Source organism: Geotrypetes seraphini, chromosome 1 (assembly GCF_902459505.1).
Source record: "Geotrypetes seraphini chromosome 1, aGeoSer1.1, whole genome shotgun sequence".
In the NCBI taxonomy this organism is placed as follows: domain Eukaryota; kingdom Metazoa; phylum Chordata; class Amphibia; order Gymnophiona; family Dermophiidae; genus Geotrypetes; species Geotrypetes seraphini.
This window is the reverse complement of record NC_047084.1, coordinates 75,089,246-75,111,734: the sequence shown is the minus strand read 5'-3', so window position 1 is coordinate 75,111,734 and position 22,489 is coordinate 75,089,246. Positions and strand designations below refer to the sequence as shown.

Genomic DNA, 22,489 nt, shown 5'->3' with positions numbered 1-22,489 from the left:
CTAAAAGTTCTGATATGAAAGCACGTGGATTAAACACTGAAAATGATATTAAGTCTTAACTCTGTCTGGATGTTAAAATTTAGTATCGTTTTCAGTGTTTAACCCATGTGCTTTCATATCAGGATTTTTAGGGACCCCTGAGGAAGACAGCATTGTCGAAACACAGACTGTGTTAGGTCCATAGCTCCCAATGGTTTGGGTCCTAGATATATTTTGTGTGGATTATCAAATTGTATATTCTTAAATAAAGCCTGCATCTTGAACATCACCATCTCCACAGAGTTTTTTGTTTTCGCTGGATTTGCATTTTCTGTGGGACTATGGGTCAATTTTTTTGCTTGTACATTGCAAATGACAACAGAGATTAGTTCATCCAGTCTGCTCAGACTGGGAATCTTCTAACACTTTGGGGAGATGAGTATATCAAACTATCTGAGCCAACACCAGCTATCTCTCTCCAGACCTCTCAACCCTACTTCCATCACTATCAACGATAGTGCACCATGTCCTTGCCTTTCAATTTCCTACCCTTCCTCACCAGCCTGAAAAATTTCAAGTGTACAGGAATTGCTGGTCATGGTACATGGGCTTGCAAGCAACTGTGAAGCTGAAAGCCATGCCGTCGATAGCTTCACTACCAGCAGGGCCTTCCAAGGCACCCATCTGGGTTGCAGCAGATGGGCAGCGTTGGAGGAGAAGGATTACGTTTGATGCGATAACACTAAATATAGACTGTGCAGAAGAAAGGCCTGGCAATCTACTTCTGTATTCTGCCATGAAAACTAATTTATTTTATTTATTTATTCATTCAATTTTCTATACTGTTCTCCCAGAGGAGCTCAGAACGGTTTATATAAATTTATTCAGATACTCAAGCATTTTTCCCTGTCTGTCCTGGTGGGCTCACAATCTATCTAATCTACCTGGGGCAATGGGGGGGATTAAGTGACTTGCCCAGGGTCACAAGGAGCAGCGTAGGTTTGAAACCACAACCCCAGGGTGCTGAAGCTGTAGCTTTAACCACTGCGCCACACTCTCCCCCCTCATCATGTCGCTAGTACTCAAACATTAGTTGATGGCCCCTAACAGCCTCCTGCTGTATTTTTTTTCTCCCATTTGTGCATAGGTAATGATTACTACAATGTCAGTTCTGGATAGTAGATTGATAGAAACTTTGTGCCATTGAGCTATTTATATTTCCTCATTTTCATTTGTTACTTTCTCTTTTCACTAATATACCTGAAAAGTGTCTTGTCACTCCATTCAACTGTTTTGGTTGTTTTTTCTTCTGCCAACTTATAATCGACATCTAGGAGGGAGATCGGTTGGTAAGAACCACACAGCTCGGGATCCTTCCCAGGCTTTAAAATTAGTGATACCGCCGCTTGGCAAAAAGTATACGGTAGACACTCTTCCTCCAAAAAAGAATTAAACAACCTAGTTAAAGGATCCACAATATATGCTGCCATTTTTTTATAAAACAATGGAGAAAAACCATCTAGGCCAGGCACTTTATGGGCCGACAAATGTTGAATGGCTGCCAACACCTGAGACTGAATAGGGGAGGAGAGCCATCCCACATCCACCGCCGCCAACCGGGGCAAGCAAATACCCTCCAAAAATGTTTCCACCTCCTCACCTGAAGCAGGAGACTCAGGGGTATATAAAGTGTGATAATACTCCAAAAAAGCCTTGTGAATGCCTGCCTTTTGCACTTGAATCTGTCCGGCAGCATCCTTCACTTTAGTAATAATATGGCGGGACTGGCGCAGCTGTGTGGCCAACAAACGACCCTCTCTACCTCCCCACTCAAAGTAGTGTAGTTTCCGCCGTTGAAGCGCCCAGGCCATCCCCTCTAAGTCCAGCTCCTGTAAATCACACCTACAGTTCTCCAGGGCTGCCCTCTCTTCCAATGTGGGATACCGCTTATGCCTCCCCTCCAACTGCCTCAAGCGAGACAGTAAATCCAAGTGACACGCCACCCTACATTTATTCCGATAGGCACCCCGGGAAATACAGCACCTACGCAATGTCACCTTAAAACTCTCCCAAAGCACTCCCATGCTAACCTCACCGGTATCATTGAAGGCAAAAAATTATTTAACATCAGTTTCCAACAATGCCAGGATAGTGGGGTCAGTCAACAAAGAGTCATTTAAGCGTCAGCTACTACTTTCTCCCCTGTCTCGGCCCACACTCCACACAAGAGAAAGGGGGGCATGGTCCGACCAGACACGAGGCTCAATTGTAGAGCCTATAGCACACGGTAAGGAAAGGCGAGAAGTCAACCATAAATCAATTCTAGAATAAGAATGATGCAAAGAAGAAAAATAAGTATAATCACGCACTCCCGGGTGGTGATAACGCCAGACGTCGACCAAATCAAATCGGCGCAGGAGGCATAACAACGCTCGTCGATCTGCCCGAGCAAAACAAATGGATGATGTAGAATTATCCTCCTGAGGGTAGCAAGTGAGGTTGAAATCCCCCCCAATCACGACCGTGCCCTCCAAATGATCCAACAGCACGCGTTCCAATAGTTCAAAGAAGGAGCCCTAACCCAAGTTCGGAGCATAAACATTCAACAAACTATACAATTGGCCATCCAGCTCCCCTTTAACCAATAGATATCTCCCTTCTGCATCTCAAATTGCCTCTCTCAGAGAAAAGGATACATTTTTATGGATGAGAATCCCCACCCCTTGGGTTTTTTTATGAATCCTATTATAAGAAAGAAATACATGAGGATAGCACTTATGCGTGAGCAGTTTCTCAAATCTAGATTGAAAATGGGTTTCCTGAATGAACCCCACTGCCACTTTCAAACGGCCCAACTCCTTAAACAGCAAACTCCACTTTTGGAAGGTATTCAAACCCCACACATTATAAGATAAAAAAATATACTTAATCATAAGCTCCCAAGTGGATATTACCCTCATCATGAGCCCTGTCTCTCAAAACATTGCACATGCCCCACTGCACACCAGCAACCAGACACTCACCACACTCACACCCCAGCCCATCCCAATATCAAACCTCAACAACATACCATCCCAACCCGCTCCCCCCATCCCAACCCCCCCACTCAACAACCCACCCCACATAAAGAACTTTTCATCGTTCCAGTACTTCAAGTTATCCCCTCATTTTTAACAAAGCTTGCTCTCCTGAGAACCAGGACGCTGAACTCTGTACAAACCCTCTTTATTTTGACTCTTATAGTATACCAAAGTATTTGATAATCAATTTGCATACTTGGCAACAGAATCATTATTGTCATTTGTAAGGACTAGTTACAGTATCACCCTATCATTTCATGGATTCCACAATCAAGGGCACCTTGAAGGGAGTCCAGGATTTCATTGCTTCTAACCCAGAACTTTCCAAATTGTAGGTCAGGACCCCAAATGAAATTGCAAATCCGGAGTCATGATCTGGGTGAGCTCTATATAGCTGAATCATTATTTTGTGCCTCCAGGTGGTGAATTATTTTATTTGGCCTTGAATATGGGGGTCATGGCCACAAAAAGATCAATAATCATTATTCTGATTCCACATATGGGGCACTCCAATTTACATTTTCTAGATTAAAATCTTTTACTGGCAACTCCTTCAACTTCACTGCAATTGCATGTATGTCTTTCACAGAGATCATTATTCAACTTTGTCTGTCAAGGAGGAATGCACACTGCTATTGTACCAAAAATGTTTTAAATACCTACCAGAAAGCAGATTCTTTTATATTTTTATCAAAATCACATTTGCCTTTGAATATTACAGTTTCCGTTCTCTTACCCGGCTTACTGGTTCTAAGAAGCGTTTCATAGTCCAGCTGAGTGATGCTGATCCATTTCCTTGTTTTGGTTTCACAGTAGGAGATGGAGTTTTGAACAGCATTCCTGTGGACCAAAAAGAAGTAACTCAATAACTGTGTCCGAATGTATGATATTCTGATGCCTAGCTATATTTTCCTATATATCCAGATAAAGGGGAAACTCAATATGGATGGCAAGAAATAAGCTAATGCCAAACCTCAAGTTAGAGGTTCTTAAGGTGGTTAGGGCCCATAATTGAAACTGGATATTTCACTGATCCTTTATGGTGTAAGACGCTCTTTAAAAAGAGTAGGACAGAAGTGTCCAAGTTTCTAATTTTTTTGTCACTTGATATATCGTCTATGAATGGATAACTACACAGTTTACAATAATACTTACTTTGACTCATACACTGCCCCTGGAAATTCACATTTTATTTTATATTTTTAAATAAATTTTTATTATTTAAATAGAGAAACCAACAAGCTTAGCATTCATACATCGCAAAAATTATAACCATTCTCTTTGGTACAATGCTAATGATAAATTTGCAATGCTATATATCACCTCCCCTCCTCTCCCCCAAGAAGACTGTAAAAATACAGATCCAGAACACCAACCAAAACTTATACATTCAAAGTTCATCCTTAGTTTTCTCAATCCATTGTACAAATGGGTCCCAACTTTTTGCAAAGGACCTCAATCTCTTACATTGCAGGGCAGTCAATTTAGAGATATGATATACAAAGTTCACTTTAGCCAGCACCTGTTGACAAGTGGGTAATGTGGGTGGTTTCCATGCCAATGCTAAAATGAGTCTAGCAGCAGTAATAATAAGGGCTACTAACTTCTGGTATCTTCCAAGTAGATTCGGTGGTTTCATATTAAGCAGTCCACAGCCCATTGTTTTTATCCTTAAATTTCAACGACTTCTGATCATTGGTGACATCAACCTCCACCTTGAAGACTCCAACAACAAGGACACGACTGAATTCAACAACTTCCTTACTTCACTAGGTTTTCCCTCACCCACCCCATCTCCAACCCACGAAAAAGGGCACACACTAGATTTCACCACTTTCCTCGATCTTACCGCCTTCAAAACTTCAATTGACGACACTCGCTGGGAACAAGTCCCTTGGTCTGACCACTTCCAAGGGACTACTTGCCTCCCCATTTTCATGTCACATCTTGAATCACCACCCCACACCTCTCATTCCATAACCTACCGCAAAAAAATCTCGAGCAATCTATTCTAGTCCAAATTCCTCAACCAACTCTCCTCCATCCCTAGACCTACAGACTCCGAATCCCATTGGCGCAACTGGACCGCCCTCTCAGAATCCACCTACCACTCCCTTGCCCCAATATCCACTAAAACCATCTCCTACCCCCGAAAGGCCCCCTGGTACTTACCTCTTCACAGAGATTTGAAACAGAAATGTCGCGCTCTGGAGCTCAAATGGAAAAAAATCTAAATCCCCCTCTGATAGACAGACCTGGAGGGACAGTATTAAGCTTTACAATTCAACACTAAAAAAAAGCCAGGAAGAACTTCTTCGGAGACAAGATCTCTAAATCCAACAACCAGATCAGTGCACTGTTTAACATCTGGCGCTCCCTAACTACAAAAAAAGACCCACCCTTGCTCCCACTGTCCATATCAGCTGATGCCCTTGCAATCTTCTTTAATGAAAAGGTTACCACCCTAAGACGCTCCTTCCCACCCACAGTCTCCTACAACTCCCTGGTCTCTACTGACCCCAACCCTACCTTACCTGTCTCCACCCCCATTCCAGCCGACAGATCCAGGACCGTCTTCGAACTCGTTTCCGAATTGCAAGTCTCCAAACTTTGCCTCAAACTAAAAACTTGCAAGTGCACCTTGGACCCTTTCCCCTCCTACCTATTCGAGAACACCTCTACACAGGCCATCGCCTCCCTCACCGAACTTATAAACTCAGCCCTAACATCGGGCCTCTTCTCCTCCGACATGGGACATATTTCATTGGCCCCTCTATTGAAAAAGGCCGACCTTGACCCCTCCATACCATCAAATTACCGCCCAATAGCAAATATCCCCCTCCTAACCAAGTTATTAGAATCCATCATATCCACTCAACTTTCATCCTACCTAGAAAGATTCTCTATCCTCCTACCCCACCAGTTTGGCTTCAGACCCAGCTTCAGCACTGAATCCCTTCTGGCCTCACTAATCTCTAAGGTGCAACAACTCCATTCTCGCAACAAATTCGCTGTTCTCCTACAATTCGACCTCTCCGCAGCTTTCGACGTCGTCCATCACGATATCCTTATCTTCCAACTCTCCGAAATAGGCATAAGCTCCACAGTCCTAGATTGGTTCTCGAAATTCCTATGCTTCCGCTCCTACACCGTTAACTTAAACGGTACTTCATCCCCCCCCCTGGAAACCGAAATGCGGAGTCCCGCAAGGCTCCCCCCTCTCTCCTATCCTTTTCAACATCTACATGTCCTCTCTGAAACTCCTTCATCTATCCCCCCTGGAAACTCTCTACACCTACGCCGATGACATCCTCATCCTCCTCGAGACCGACTCGAACCTCTCTAACCTCGCTGAGAACATATTCACTTGTATTACGAATCTCCAATCCTGGGCCCAATCTGTCCAAATGAAACTGAACGAGTCCAAAACAAAACTACTTTGGCTCGGCCCAACATTAGATCATTTACCCACCTCCATCCCATTACCTTCTGGACCCACTCTTCAGCTTGAGTTTTCAAGTAAAGTCCTAGGCATCGTCATAGACTCCTCTCTCTCCTTCAACGATCACCTCAACTCTTTGATAAAAAAAATGCTTCTTTTGCCTTCATATGTTGAGAAAGATGAGATCCTGCTTTCATCATTCTCACTTTACCATCCTCGTTCAATCTACTATCCTCTCTAGACTGGATTACTGCAATTCCATCTATATAAGCCTTACTAAGAAAAACCTCCATAGACTTCAGCTTATTCAGAACGCCGCGGCTAAGCTTATTTTCGCAAAAAGCAAGTTCGAACATGTCTCCCCACTCTTCTCCAAGCTTCACTGGCTCCCAGTATACTCCAGAGTCCTCTTTAAATGTGCCTGCTTAGCCTTCAAGATCCTACATGGCATCCTTCCTCCCGTTATCCCACTCTTTTGGAATTCCTCAAAACCACACTCCACCAGACCCTCCCAAAAACTGAAACTATCATTCCCCTCTATAAAAGGTATATCCCGCGCAGGAAAACTTGGAACATCTCTCCCCTTTAGAACCACAGAACTCTGGAACAACCTCTCATCCCCACTCAGAAACTCAAGCTCCTTCCAATCCTTCCGCAAACACTTGAAAACGTGGCTCTTTGCAAAAACCTAATCACCTCCCATTCTCCAGAATTCTGTCCCTCTCTTTCCTCTTAGTCCCTCTCCTCTATCCCTTATTGTAGTTCCTTTCCTCTTAACTCTGTAAACCGTGCCGAGCTCTGCGCTTGCGGAGATGGCGCGGTATACAAACCTAAGGTTTAGTTTAGTTTATCACAGGGAATCCTAGAATATCCGTAAGCAGTCCAAAATCATGTCCCAGAAGAGCTGAATCCTGGGGTATGTCTACCATATATGAACAAATATATCTTTCTCCACAAGCTCCCCAACATCTATCGAAGACATTAACATTTATATGATGCAACCAATTTGGTGTTAAGTATCACTGATATAACATTTTATAACCGTTCTCAACCATATTGCTAGCAATTGAGACTTTTAAGAGTTTTCAAAAAATCATTTTCCCATTTTTTGAAGTGTGTGGGGGTCTGTACTTTGTGTCTGTAGTGGTTATCTGGTCACTTTGGATACCTTCTGCGGACTTAGACCTGGTTTTAGATGGCCTAAGTCACAACGTCCAAGTTCCGTCTAGGCAGTGTTGTAAAACTTTTGGTTATACATGCAGTATGACTAAGTCTAGGACGGCCCACGTCCCGCCCTTACCACTCCTCCTAAAACGCCCCTTTTAGCTCTGGTTGTTCAGCAGCACTGTGAAGGCCTAAGTTGTTTTTAAATATATCTAAAACCCGGTTTGATTATTGGCACTTGGATGACTTTTGTTACTGATCGTCCAAGTGCCGATTTAGGCTGGTTTTTAGTCGTTTTTCTGTTTTGATTATGAGCCCATACTGTTTAAACATCTCATAAGGAGAAATCTTATTATATGGAAAATTCAAAAAAAATGTAAATTACTCGCTCACGATTGGTTCTCCACTTTTTCTAATCTATTTCTGAAGCTAATTATTTCTTTTCACAAAGGAGATTCATCTGCTTGTTGTAGGTTTCCAGGTCTTGCTGCGTCTTTTTCAGGTATAAACCAACATTTCAGCCACCATGTTGTGGCTTTCTTCAGGGTATGCTCTGAAGTCTGCAGTGTGACTTTGGAAATAGTAGATTCACTGACCTGATTGAGAACAGGGTAGTCCACCAATCAGGTCCTCCAACCCATGGAATAACCCGTCAGGGGTACCCCAAGACTGCCCTCTATCGCCTACATTATTCAACATTTACATAGCATCCTTAGGTCACCGACTACAAAAATTAAACTGAAAACACTACATATACGCAGACGATATATCCATCTTAATCCCCTTAAATGACATTTCAACTGAAATTATAGACATCCTTTCACACACAATGAGAGAAATCGAAAAATGGACCACCAATTTCAAACTGAAACTAAATACAGAGAAAACAAAAGCCCTTTTTGGCAAGCCCCAACGACAAAATAACGAGAACATCATTAAAAATAAACAGCCATGAATATCCTATTTCCAAAACCATAAAAATTCTGTGGGTCACACTTGACCATGGCTGACCACACAAACTTAACAGTGAAGAAATGCTTTTATACACTATGGAAGCTAAGGACTATTAAAAAATACTTTGATACAACACCCTTCAGGTTACTGGTGCAATCGCTGATCCTATCCACCCTGGACTATTGCAAAATCGTCTACTTGGGTATCCCACAAAAACCAATAAAAAACTGAGATTAGTACAAAACACTGCAGTTCGCTTAATCTTCGGACTGAGAAAACAAGACCACATTAGCCCATATTACAAAAAACTGCACTGACTACCAATGGAAGCGCGAATACAGTTCAAATTTGCATGTATCAGCTTCAAACAAATCTGTGGCCTAGCACCTTCCTACCTGCAAACACACTTTACTCTACACAACCCCACACGAACAACCAGAAACAAAAACATCTTCGCCTATCCTAAAATTACTTGCTGCAAATACAAATCCAACCTTGACAGAACTTTCATGTTCCAAGCTAACAGACAACAATCCTGGTTGGGAAACTACATAAATAAAACCAGACAGACCTACAATGCTTTCCGAAAATCAATCAAAACCACTCTGTTTGACAAATTCATCACCTAAACAGACCAATCCGCGCTCACTACACTTTTTTCCCCAACAAATCCGAAGCAAACTTCAGGCAATTCCTACCCCTCTCACTTTCCCTCCCCCTTTCAACCCCTCTTACATTCCCTCCCCTACAACTCTTTTCTTCTGTAACATTCCCCTTCTTTCGATGTGAACCGCCTAGAAGTCGTCTGACTATGGCGGTATAGAAAAATAAAGTTATTATTATTATTCTCTAGCCCATGTGTTTCTTTCCTTTTGACAAGGGTACGATGATGTATTTAAGCTCAAGATGTAATTTTTCCCTCACAACAGTCTCACTGCCTTCTATATGTGGCCCTGAATCTCTGTTCTTGTAAGTGAATAGCACACAAACACACCACAGTAAGCACTGGTGTCTGACTGCCACTGCCACTAGCTCACAACTACAAAGTTGTACTACTCTGCTTGTCCTGATGCATTTCTGGCTTCTACATGTGGCTTGGAGTACCTACCTCATGAGTAAGTGGCACTGTGCTAAGATACACACACAAACACACACACCTCCCAGTTGGCACTGGTCACTGCCTGAAACACACACCTCCCAGTTGGCACAACTACAATCATACGTGTACTGCTCTGACTAGCCTGATGCCTGTCCCTCTGAGAGAGTACCACTGTGCTAATAGACACAAACACATCACAGTGGGTACTGGTATTTGACTGCCATAATCTAAAGCAGTTTCTCAACACGTGGTATGCGTACCCTTCCTCCTTAATGGCTGCTGCCACTGCCAAGGATCCCATGCCCTCCTTCCTGCATTCCCCCCTCCGCTGAAGCCAACCCGGAAGGTTTCCCTCCGATGTCAGAGCTGATGTCGGAGGGAATCCTTCTGGGTCAGAGAGGTATCCCAGTTATCTCCTTCAGGGTTGCCCAACTGAGCTGGTCCTTCCTGCCTTCAGACGGACAGCAGGCAGTGGCTCTTACATGCTGCACGTGGCTGACCTGGAAGCCTTCTCTCTGATGTCAGAGGGAAGGCTTTTGAGTTAGCCATATGCAGCACTTAAGAGCCGCTGCCCTCTGTCCCTGTGTGGCTGAAGGCAGGAAGGAGCAACCCAGCTGGATGGCCCTGAAGGAAGCGAGTGTGGCCCTGAAGCAAGCAAGTAAGGGAAATAGGGGACATGATTGTGGGACAAAGGGAGAAAGGAGGGGGGAAGGGGCGCATTGGGACATGGGAGGGGCATGAATTTGGAATAAAGGCTGAAAGGCGGGGAGAGGGGCATGAACATGGGACACAAAAGATTCGAGCAATTTCAAAATTTCTATGCCCCAAATCTTTAAATATTCGTATTCATTCGTTGGTAATTGCGAAATTGGACTATTGTAACGCACTCTTTAAAGGGATAGCATTAAATGAGATTAAAAGTCTCCAAATTATTCAAAACGTCTCTATTAAACTTATAACTAACTCTAGAAAGTTTGATCATGTTACTCCTCTTTTAATAGAAGCACATTGGCTCCCAGTCACTCATCGAATAACTTATAAACTCTGTCTACTCGCTTTCAAGTCTTTACTCAATAAAACTCCAGCTTTTATCTATAAACTATTAATCCCAAACAATCCGACTAGAACATTAAGGTCCAATGAGCAAAATCTACTAACCATTCCTTCACTTAAGATCATTAATACAAGACGGCAATTCATTTTTTCAGTAACTGCTCCACAGATCTGGAACGCCCTCCCAATCTTTCTACGAAATGAGCATGATCTGGGAAAATTTAAAAGTAATTTAAAAACATTTCTTTTTAAAGATGCATTTGGCATTTGATTTATTAATTTTTAAACTGTTGTTTTAAATCTTAAATTTTACTGTTACATACCTTCCCAATGTTCTTTTCCTTTGTTTGTTCTACTTTTCTATCATGAACTGTATTTCACTTCCCCTTTTTACCTTTTGTTATGAATATGTTGAACCATTTCTAATATTATGCTATTATTTAAGTTTGATTTGTATTATATGTTTAATCTTTTTTATAGTTTGTATTGTATTGTTTCCCTCTGAATGTATTTTAAATTGTACATCGCTTTGAATTATGATTAAGCGATTAATCAAAAATCATTAAACTTGAAACTTGAACATGGCACACAGGAGGGAGGGAAGAAGGAGGCACTAACTTGGGACATAGGAGGGAGAGAGGAAAAAGAAAGAAAGAATTGTTGGGCATGAGGGAAAGAGATCGTGTACATGGGGAAAGGAAGAAAAAGGAAAATTGGGCATAGAGAGAGGAGTGAGATAGAGATGCATGAGGAATAGAAGGATGAGAGGGGAAAATGATGGATATGGTGGTGGAGATGGAACAGAAGGACAGATTGAAGAGGATGCATGGGGGAGGAATGTTGAACATAGTGATGGAGGGAGAGATGTGGAATGGTGCTGGAGAGGGGTGATAGAAGGAGAAATGGGCATGGGGCTAGTGGGCAGTGGTAAAAAATTCTGCACATGATCCTACGGAGGAGAGAGGGAGAAATGTTGGATGTGGCAGTAGACGGGGTAGGAGAGATGCACCCCAGATCTCTCTCTCTTTCCCCATTCCTTTTGCAGCAAGGGAGGGAATGAGAGAAAGACAGATGGAAAAAGTGAGAGAGGGAGAGGGAGACATATTGCCAACAGAGGTGGAGGAGAGATGAAGAAAAGTTTGACTCATGGAGGGACAGAGAGAGATGTTGGTTAGTGAAGGAATGAGGTCCGGAGGAGAGGAAGCATGCAGGAGGTAGAAAGAAAGAAATATTGGATGCACAGTCAGAAGGAAGTGCAACCAAAGACTCATGAAATTACGAGACAACAAAGGTAGGAAAAATTCTTTTATTTTCAATTTAGTGATCAAAATGTGTCAGTTTTGAGAATTTATATCTGCTGTCTATATTTTGCACTACATTTGTCTATTTTTCTATAGTTGTTACTGATTGCATATTTTAAAGTCATCTACCTTGACCTCTTTGAAAAAACCTCTAAATATAAATAATGAACATTTTCTCTGTGTACAGTGCGCTTTGTGTTTTTTAATTTTTAGGTTCCCATTAAGTATTAATAAGATTATATTGTGTGTATATGAAAAATGAATGGAAGAAATTGCATTATTATGGGAGTAGGGTCTGGGGTAGAGCTTGGGTGGGGGGTATTCGGTTGATATTGAGAAACACTGATCTAAAGCACACAACTAGCTGATTTTTGTTAGTATTCTATAACAAATTCTTGGCGCCTAGATTCCATTATAGAATAAGTGCTCAGCATCTAGGTGCATAACAGTGGTATATACTTAAATCCTAATAAAGAAATTAAGGCTGCATTTCAATTAAAGTTTTTAATCACGATTAATCACACAATTAAACACTGTAGTTGATCAATTAATTGCATGATTAAAGATGGGGGAGTAGCCAGCAGTTCATTGTTGAGGGAACAGGAGTGAACTGGGGGGGGGGGGGTGCACATTTCCTCTTACTCTCTCCCTTCTACACATTAAGTATCATACCTTTGCTGGTGGGGATAGCAAAGCTCCGCCAGTCACAGAAATCTGTTGCCAAAGCTGCCCACTTCCTCCTGTACTGCCTCAGGAGTGAGGAAGTCAGAAGTAGAGAATGACACGGTGACAAAATTCATCACCGTTACCGTCCCCGCGGATAACCACGGGAAACCATCTTCATGTCATTCTTTAAGGAGAGAGGGAAGAATCAGAGTATGAATGGCCACAACCACTGACCCTCAAGCTTTGCTTTGAAGAATGCTGGTGTAGAAGGACCGAGGCTGAAATAGATACTAAAAAATGACATGGGATTATTTCCCGCGGTTATCCGCGGGGACGGGAACGGTGATGAATTTTGTCACCGTGTCATTCTCTAGTCAGAAGCATGCCTCCAGTCACAGACATTGGCATGCTGCTGACATAAAACTGTAGACGAGTTACTGGTAAAATTTACAATGTATCACTAAGGTTTTCCACTGTATCTGAGGACTGGAATGTTGTTAGTCAATGCTAGTTGTATTCCATGGTTATTATTGCTGTTGTACTTACTGTTGCTTAATAAAATAGATTTAAACATAAAAAGTGTTCCAGGGTGATCCAGATATGTTAAGAAAAGAATTATTAGGCATATGGACAGACTTGGATTAATGGGTAAAAGAAAGCATGGATTTAGTAAAGCGATGACATGCTTTACTGTTTAAATTCTTTGAAGGTGAAAGCAAACATGTAGCTAAAGGCAAGTTGGTCAATATCAAATGCCTTTTGAAAATCCAGATAAAAGAGAGGGTGATGGGGTGGGAGAATACGATGTCTTGGGTTGATCTTTATAGTATTATCTGTGGAGTGGAGGAGTAGCTTAATGGTTAATGCAGTGAGCTGGGATCCTAGGGAACTGGGTTCAATTTCCACTGAAGCTCCTTGTGACCCTGGGTAAGTCACTCAACCTTCCACTGCCCCAAGTACAAAAAAATAAAACTTAGACTGTGAGCCCACTAGGGACATTTAATATGTACAGCGCTGAGTATGTCTAATAGTGCTATAGAAATGATTAGTAGTAGTAGTTTCTGTTACTATACTGTTGCAAGTGACCAATAAAGGAAAAGAAATTCTTAAAAAAAGAAGTCAGACAAAATCCCTAAAGAGAGACGCCTGAGAAAATGAAGTATTTTATGGTGGATAACAACACAGTAGGAATACAGAGTCAGTTTTTCCAGTGGGCAGAGGTCTAATAGTGAATTGCTCCAGGAAACTGTGCTGAGACCAGTGGGCCAGATATTCAGCCAATGGCGGGCAGTGCTCTAACTGCCCGCCATCAACGTTCAACTTCATATTCAATGCCAAGCCATTTCCAGTGCCAGGCATCAAATATTCGGTTTCACTTTTGACCATGGCAACTGAACAGGTATAGGCCTAGATTCACTAAACGTACCTTTCCGAACCGTGGCCAACTCTTGCTGGGTAACCAATTCACTATACGTCCTCAGGCAAATTAATTTGATTGGAGGCACACCCCAAAGTGACCACACGGATCACTGAAGAGCGATCCAGACACATGCGCAGACCGCACAAGCGAGGTCAAAATAAGGGGGGCTGCAGTTTTGAATAGACATAACACGCTTTAGCCAGGACAGAACACGCTGCAGATGGAACAGAACACGCTTTAGCCAGGACAGAACACGCTTTAGCCAGGATAGAACACGCTGCAGATGGAACAGAACACGCTTTTAACCCGCGGGTTAAAACCACGGGCTCGCACTGCAGAGACAGGGCGGCAGAGAGCAGGCGAGTCGGCAGGGACAGGCCGGCAGAGAGTAGGAGAGTCGGCAGGGACAGGGCAGCAGAGAACAGGAGAGTCGGCAGCGACTGGTCCTCAGCAGTCGCTTCTTTTGGGATCGGCCAGCCCAATCGGTGTTCCTTCTTCTGTTTAGTGAATCGCTGCCTTCCTACTTTGCATGCCATTTCCCCTTATTTGCATGGGCTGATCTGATCAGGTGGGAGGTTGATCAGCCAGGAGGTTAGTGAATCGGGTTGGGGTCGGAGAAGGCTCACAAACTGGTCGGAGAAGGCTCGCAAAGCTTAGTGAATCTAGCCCTAAGTGCTTAGCATTTAAAGATAGGCCTGCTATTTATGTGACCTATTTTAACCACTAAACATAGCTGATTTGGCACTTAATATCTGCATCTAACCAGCTATGTCATGCGATATAGCTGGTTAGCAGCTGCAGACCTCTACCCTGAGAGTCTGTATCTTCTCACAGCCAGAGATGCTCCGGAGAACTGGAAGCCTCTGTAGCACCAAAAGTCTCACGTTTGGATGAATACCCGAGCAAAAAAAGGAAATAAACATGAGCAGAACAGACAAGCTCCTACAACTCTGCATGTAGAGAGAAAGATTGAGGAGGTTCAGCACAGCCCAGAGTGATGGGAAGCATAGCAGAAGAAAATGAAATGAGGCTCTCTACACACTTCGCAGTCAGAGAGGGCTAAAAGCCACAGGTCAAGACTGATGTACCTATTGAGCTAGAAAGTACATTTTCAACTAAAGCAATTGGGTTGGATAATTACTTGGCTAAACCCTTTTAGTTTAATTAGATCTTGATGGTTCATAGACAACTCGGCGAAAGACAAAGGCGTGCGCCGACAACTGAGCGCAAGACGGAGGCGCGCGCCGAAGAAAATTACAGTTTTTAGGGGCTCTGACAGGGGGGTTTTGTTGGGGAGCCCCCCCCCCAGTTTACTTAATAGATATCGCGCCGGTGTTGTGGGGGGTTTGGGGGATTGTAACCCTCCACATTTTACTGTAAACTTAACTTTTTCCCTAAAAACAGGGAAAAAATTAAGTTTTCAGTAAAATGTGGGGGTTACAACCCCCCACGCCCCCCCCACAATGCGGCGCGATCTCTATTAAGTAAAGTTGGGGGGTTCCCCCCCCCACGCCCCTCCCATCAGAGCCGTAAAAACAGTAATTTCTTCGGCGCGCGCCTCCGCGCTGCGTTCAATTGTCTACGCGTGCCTTTGTCCCGGCACGCTTTTGACCTGACACCGATCTTGATATACTGCTCATGAGCGAACTTTCTGAGTGGTGTACAATTTAATAAAATATAAGCACTATAATCTAATCTAATCTAATCTAAACCTTAAGTTTATATACCGCATCATCTCCATGAGTATGGAGCTCGACACGGTTTACAAGAACTTAAAATAGTAGGTAGAGAGGAAGAAAAAAAAAGGATTACATGAATTTATATGAAGAAGGGGGGGGGGAAAGGGGGTGAAGGATAGAGTTACAATTTGCTGAAAAGCCAGGTTTTCAGTTGTTTGCGAAATAACTAAGAATGGAAAAGAAATACAAATCTTGACAGTAAAAGCATTTCAAAAAGAAAGTTAGAATAAGATTAAAATATTAAAGAAAGAAAACCAACCATTGCAGCACTAGATCATGCCTTGCTCGCTAGAAAGGGAAGAAGCACGCAGTCACTGCATGAATAGGGTCAGATTCAAGAAAGATAGCTAAAATTTAGGTGCCGGGATGTTGCACGCTAAGCATGAATTCTATAATGTCATCTCCACATAAAACTTCCATTACACTGGTCAACAAAAAAAAAGTTTTTCTTTGCTATTGAGAACTTAAGTGTTCTTAGTCAATTTAATGTCGCTGATTTCAGATCTGTAATTGAAAGTCAGCTAGCACGTCAGGTTTCTGAGTTACACGTTACTGATTTTTTAGACCGTTTGCCATATCGGCCCAATATTGCGAATATGAACTGTGTCCCACCAGGAGTTTAATCTGAAAACAAACACGAAGACAATAAGTAGACGTTATAGCATATATTTACGCCTCTCTTAACTCACACAAAAGTGATGTCAGCATGTTCAGAAATGTTTGACACACTTGCTTTTCTGCTTCTACTGTACATTTGTCTCTCTTTGCAAGAACCAACAATAGTCTCTCATCATACTGGGACTGAAATTTCCCTAATATCTGCTTTCCATCACCTTTATATCTTGATGAAGTCTTTCCCCATGTTCATTGCTGACATCACCATGATTAGATGGGAAAAAATCGAAGTGAGAATGTAAGAAGTGCATTTTAAATGACATTCTCTGCAACTTTACTTTTGACGGTTGCTTTAGCTACAGATAAAAATAAACAGAAGGACTTTTGGGGTTTAAAAATTCAAATGTATCCAGATTTGGCTAGAGAGAACCAAAAACGTTGTAGAGAATTTTTACTTTTGAAACCAGCAGTGATAGCTCTAGAGGCGACTTTCTTTCTGCGTCATCCATGTAAATGTATCATATATTATTCTTCACAAAAATTTGTTTTCCAAGTGTCAACTTTCTTGTCAGTATCACGATTGGAAAGAGAAAGTTCTAATGTCCTATAAGATAATATGGTAGATATCCTGAAGCTCAACTAATTAAGCCTAATTCCTTATTATGATTTAAATCTCGCTCTTGTAACATTTCGGATCCTTAATGTTGGACTTGAGCGGAAATTAAGCTTATGTTTTGTCTTTTAATTTGAATTTTTCTTTGTATGTATGATATAATTGCTTAACTTTTGCTTTCTGTACAAGTTTAAACTTTATATTTATATTGAAAATTATAAATAAAATAAATAAACGGCATTCTGGCACCCATTAGCTGATATGCTGTCAGCATGTTCCCCACAAGCTCAGTATAATCCTCTGATCTGTGATTACCAAGAAAATTCTGAACAACCAGCACGAATGCTGTTAATCCGGAACAGCAGACAGTGCAGCACACATGAGGTGCCCAGGCTTTATCTTGGTTGCCAAATTTACAGCCAAAATAAATCTGCTGTACAGATTCTTTTGCTGGTCTTGTGCAATAACTTATCAGTAGACATAACAGAAATTATAAGGATGGTTAACACAACCTCGTCTGTTCATAATAATTATAATATCTTAGACAAAAACAAACAAAATATAAAAATTTACAGGTAGAAAAAGCAGCACAATCACTTTTTAGCATAAACTTTCAAATTGCTGGTCTATGTGATCGATGAACTGTCCTAAAATGCAATATTGTGTTACAGAAACAGTAAAATACAGACGCTTCACGGTAGCGTTATTGATGAAAATGATATAAACACAAACTGACGCATAAGTTAAAAACAGGATTTGATAAACGAAAACTGTTTTCAGATTTAGAGTCAGCATGTGGCTCTTGTTAAGGTACAGGTGACAGAACTCCAGTAGCAAAACGCTTGTTGACCAGAGTTATAAAATACTAGCCTAAATGCAAAGTGTTGTGTGACTTCCATCATACCAAAGCCTGGTGCTAGTGCTGAAGCCTAACAGTTGGCAGGGAGGTGCAGAACTCCAAATATTCTATAACCTGTGTAACTGCTAGGCATACCCCTGACCTACCCATGCTCCCTCGAAGTTGTGCGTAATAGACTTGTGTACAAAGCTTCTAGAATCGTGACAAAAGGCAGTTGTGCATGCAAATGTAAATCGGTGCCAATCAATGTCAATTAACACATTAAAGCCAAAAATTGGCTGCTACCTCCAATTAACAGCCAAATATTAAATTAAGTTGTGCATGCAACTGACTTTGGGCTACATACACTAAAGTCAGCGATCGTCGCTAAACTTGTTTTCACAGCTTTAGCAACGATCGCTGTTACTGACCTGATTCGCAAAGCAGCCCGCCGCGTGTTTTGCTCTTCGATCTACCTTTTTCTGATCCGGCCATACATATTAGCTAAAACCCATGCAAAGTAGCCAAGCGACTGATGCACTAACATCGCTAGGCTATCCCCCCCCCCCCCCCCAAAAAAAAGGGCTTTTAGCGATCGGCAAAAAAATGACAAGTCTATCTTAAATATCTTAATATTTGATTTCCTTATTTTTAGTGGAAGCCTTGAAAAAGCGTCAGGTGAAACATGTTGGCTGTAACTAATCCCTGAGTATGAAACCACAATCATTAAGTTAAATATGAAGTCATATATTAAATATAATTAAGATAAAAAGAAAAGAAAACTATATATTCAACATTAGAAAAGAACGGATGACAATTGGGCATGTAAAGCTTAAAGCAATGATAAGCTTGAGCTTTAAGTGGTGTCGCTGAGGTTCATTAAAGATGTAAAAATGAAAGATGTACAAACTACAATAGCGGTAATAATAAGGTATGCTAGAATAAATTATATGCATACTTGGATATAGTCGTTGTATAGAATATCCTGATAAATACGAGAGCCCTGAAGTAAGGTAACTATGTTACTGACTTGTCTGCCTATTTTTTCATTTTTTTTTTCTATGGCACACAAAATATATTTCCCCAAAAAAGGGAAAAAATTTGATCATGTATCACCTTTATTGATAGACGCACATTGGTTACCTGTTAACCACAGAATCCTGTATAAATTGATGTTTCTAATTTTCAAGACCCTCAAATCCAGTGAACCACTATTCATATCTAAATCATTGATCCCATATAATCCCCAGAGATCTTTACGTTCATCTGAGTTAAATTTACTATCAGTCCCTTCATTAAAAGTTATCGGAACTCGAAGAGCGGACATCTTCACTGTTGCAGGTCCAAAATGGTGGAACTCTCTTCCCCAATACATTAGAATAGAACAAGATATTTTAACCTTTAAAAAACTATTAAAATCTTATTTGTTTAAGGATGCCTATGACCTTTAAGAATTTTAAATTATTTATTTTGTTTTAATTAATATTCACAAAAGTGCTTTGTAATTTTTACCCTACCTTTTGTTTTTTCCTCTTTCCCATTCCCTTATTGTAACTTCACCCCCTTTCCTTCTTTTCATGTTAGTTATTATTGGATTAATAAGTTTAAACCTGTTTTATTATATTATGTACATCGCTTAGAATATTTGTAATAGGCGATTTATCAAGATCTAAATAAACTTGAAACTTGAAACTTGAAACTTGAAACTTGAAAAAAAAAAAATCCCCCATTGTCAATGACAGCCTTCTCTGACTGAACACAGCACTGGGAATCCCCCCAAGAGAGCAAACTGGCAGGAGGGATGCCCACTTCCTCTTGCCAAAGGAGGCCCTCCCCCAAACTATCCCCTCCCTTCCCCTCCCCCTTCCTCCTGAAGGTGAAAGGCAGGAGGAATGCCCAGTCCCTCCTGCCACTGGATGCTCCCCTGACCCTCCCCCACCCCTCCCAGTACTTTGGTAGATGTTGGGAGCTGGAAGGAAGCATGATCCCTCCAGCTCTGAGGGCCCACACGTGGAAAACAATGGGCCTTTCCCTCTCTGGTGTACCATGTGACACATTTGGAGGAGCCTAAGGCCCCGATTGGTTCAGATGCCTAAGGGCTTTAGGCTCATCCCTCTGTATCCCATGTGATACACAGGGCAGGGCCTAAGGTCTGATGTCTGATTTACTCAGATGTCAGACCTTAGGCCCCTCCCTGTGCATCACAAGGTATACAGAGGGAGGAGCCTAAAGCCCTTATGCATCTGAGTCAATCAGGACCTAAGGCTCCTCACCGTGCATCACATGGTGCAACAGAGAGAGAAAGGCCCGCTGTTTTACTAGGGAAGACCCTCAGAGCTGGAGGGATCATGCTTCCCTCCAGCTCCCGCCTACCAAGGTACCGGTGGGAGGGAAGTGGAGAGGGGGGCTTTGAGGGAGCATCCGGCAGCAGGAAGGAATGGGTATCCCTCCTGCCTTTTTCTTTTTTGGGGAGGAAGTGGGGAGGGTAGGGGATGGTTGGGGGGTCAGTGGCGCAGGGGGTGGGGGGTCCAGGACTGGGTGGGGGCATGGCGTGGGAGTATTCAGCCAGGCAGGAGGAAGTAGGTATCCCTCCTGCCATTTTTGCTTCTGTGGGGGGGTCATGGTACTGATTTTATTTTTGGGGGGGGCGCATTGCACCTCCATGCAAATCAATTGCATGCAAACTTGTTAGCGCATCGATCGCTCTTCTGCAATTGGCCAGAGAATCAGCCAACAGCGATCCAGTCGGTATTACCAACTGACTAGTGCATCTAGCCCTTTATTCTATAAATTGTGCATGTCAAGGCTAAATTTGCATGTCAAGGCTAAATTTGGGTATGCAATTTTATAGAATTAGGTGGATAACATTCAGTTCCATATACAAAAATTACAGGAATAAGATTATATACATCTTGAAGGAAAACTCTGCACCTACCTAAGTCATGAGGTGAAGCAGTATCCTTGCTCTCCCGATGAGTTGTACGAGAAATTGCTTCATCCATTTCATGCTCAGAAACCTAATGTTTAAAGGAAATTAGAGATTGTTGGATGTATATGTTACAAGGTCACACATGGTCTAGCATCAGAATATCTTGTTGACCATTTTAAGTTTGTAGATTATAGACGTCCACTACAAAATCTTACTTTTGTTTTCTTTTCCTACTATAAAGGGTTATTCACATATGAGATATTTTCATAGATTGTTGTCTTTTCAGGCTGTGATTTGGGACAAGGAGTTTAGTATTTTGTTAGCCAATGCTATTTCATACCAACATTTTAGGAAATTGCTTAAGACTTTTATGTCTAACATTTTTTTTGTTAATTTTGTATATCACTGTGTTTGTACAGTTTGTCTTATTATTAACTGCATCAAACTGCAAGGTTTTGCGGTATACAAATAAACTTTTATGTTTTATGCTATTGTTTCTAAATTGAAAACTCTCTTACATGATCTGAATTGAAAATTCTAATTCATTTTATAAGAACTCAGTTTAAAGAATGTTATTTTAACAAATGTACGCACAAAAGTAAAAAAAAAAATTCAAAGTAACTGAATTCTCAGAAATCAGAAGATTTACCATATTATTATACTCTCATGTAGCTTATGACATTAAGGGGGAAATTCAGCAAGGGGCGCTAACTGATTTAGCACGCGCTGATTAGTGCCCATTATATTCCTATAGACATTCTAGCATTTAGCGTGTGTTAATCATTAGGGCAAGCTAAATCAGTTAGCACTCCTTGATGAATTCGCCTCTAAATGATTTTCTATGGGATAGTCTGGGTGTATATGTTGCCTCTAGAACAGATATGTTATTTGAACTGAATTATCCTCTGTTAGCACGGAAGGTCAATAAAGACCTGGATTGCTGGAAGGAGATAGGAACTTTTGATGAGTAGGACAGCATTGTTAAAAATTATGACAATCCCGAGCTTTGTGCTTCTAGTCTTGGCTTTGCTGATAGCCATTTGTTGGTCTTGGTGAAAGAATCTGGAGAAGAAGTTAATATCCTTTGTTTAGGATATTAAACAAAGGATAGACACATTTTTGTGGATATGTTTTGTTTCATGAGTAAATCAAGGAAAATTTTTGTTGTTTACCTGCAATTACATCACTTTCTTTTCCAGAGATAAATTTAAAAAAAAGATTTGACATTGATATGTGAACATTTCTTAAGAAAGAACTGAATATTTCATGGGGTGTCCTAATTTTTTTCACATGAGTTGTATGTGTCTTGTTGAGTTTTGTTTTAATTATGTATGCATCATTGTTACCTGCATAGATGCTGGATATGCGGGTTATAAATGTTTTAAATAAATAAACTAAGCATGAAATGCCAAAAGCTCCTCTTCAGTGCTGTTCCAATTCATTAATATTTTAACTATATATTTTTTCCACAAAAGCATATGATTCCTATATGGATTATTATTTTAAAACGTATCATCAAAATCAGCTACATACGTATAAGTTTGCTATGGAAACAACCTTAAAATAGCCTTCTTGCCTTCATTTAATTCCAGCAATA

General features: G+C 41.4%; 1 protein-coding gene across 7 annotated transcripts in view; it reads right to left on the bottom strand.

The window, feature by feature from the left end:
- The window catches only part of PDZD2 (PDZ domain containing 2), a 487,038-nt gene that overhangs the window by 76,621 nt on the left and 387,928 nt on the right, over nucleotides 1-22,489 (bottom strand). For all 7 annotated transcript variants that reach the window (XM_033933443.1, XM_033933453.1, XM_033933424.1 and 4 more), the window contains 2 exons: nucleotides 20,899-20,980; nucleotides 3,796-3,899 (listed from right to left, as the gene is read on the bottom strand). In XM_033933443.1, the coding sequence (XP_033789334.1) occupies nucleotides 3,796-3,899; nucleotides 20,899-20,980 (186 nt within the window). The remainder of the gene's footprint in view (nucleotides 1-3,795; nucleotides 3,900-20,898; nucleotides 20,981-22,489) is intronic.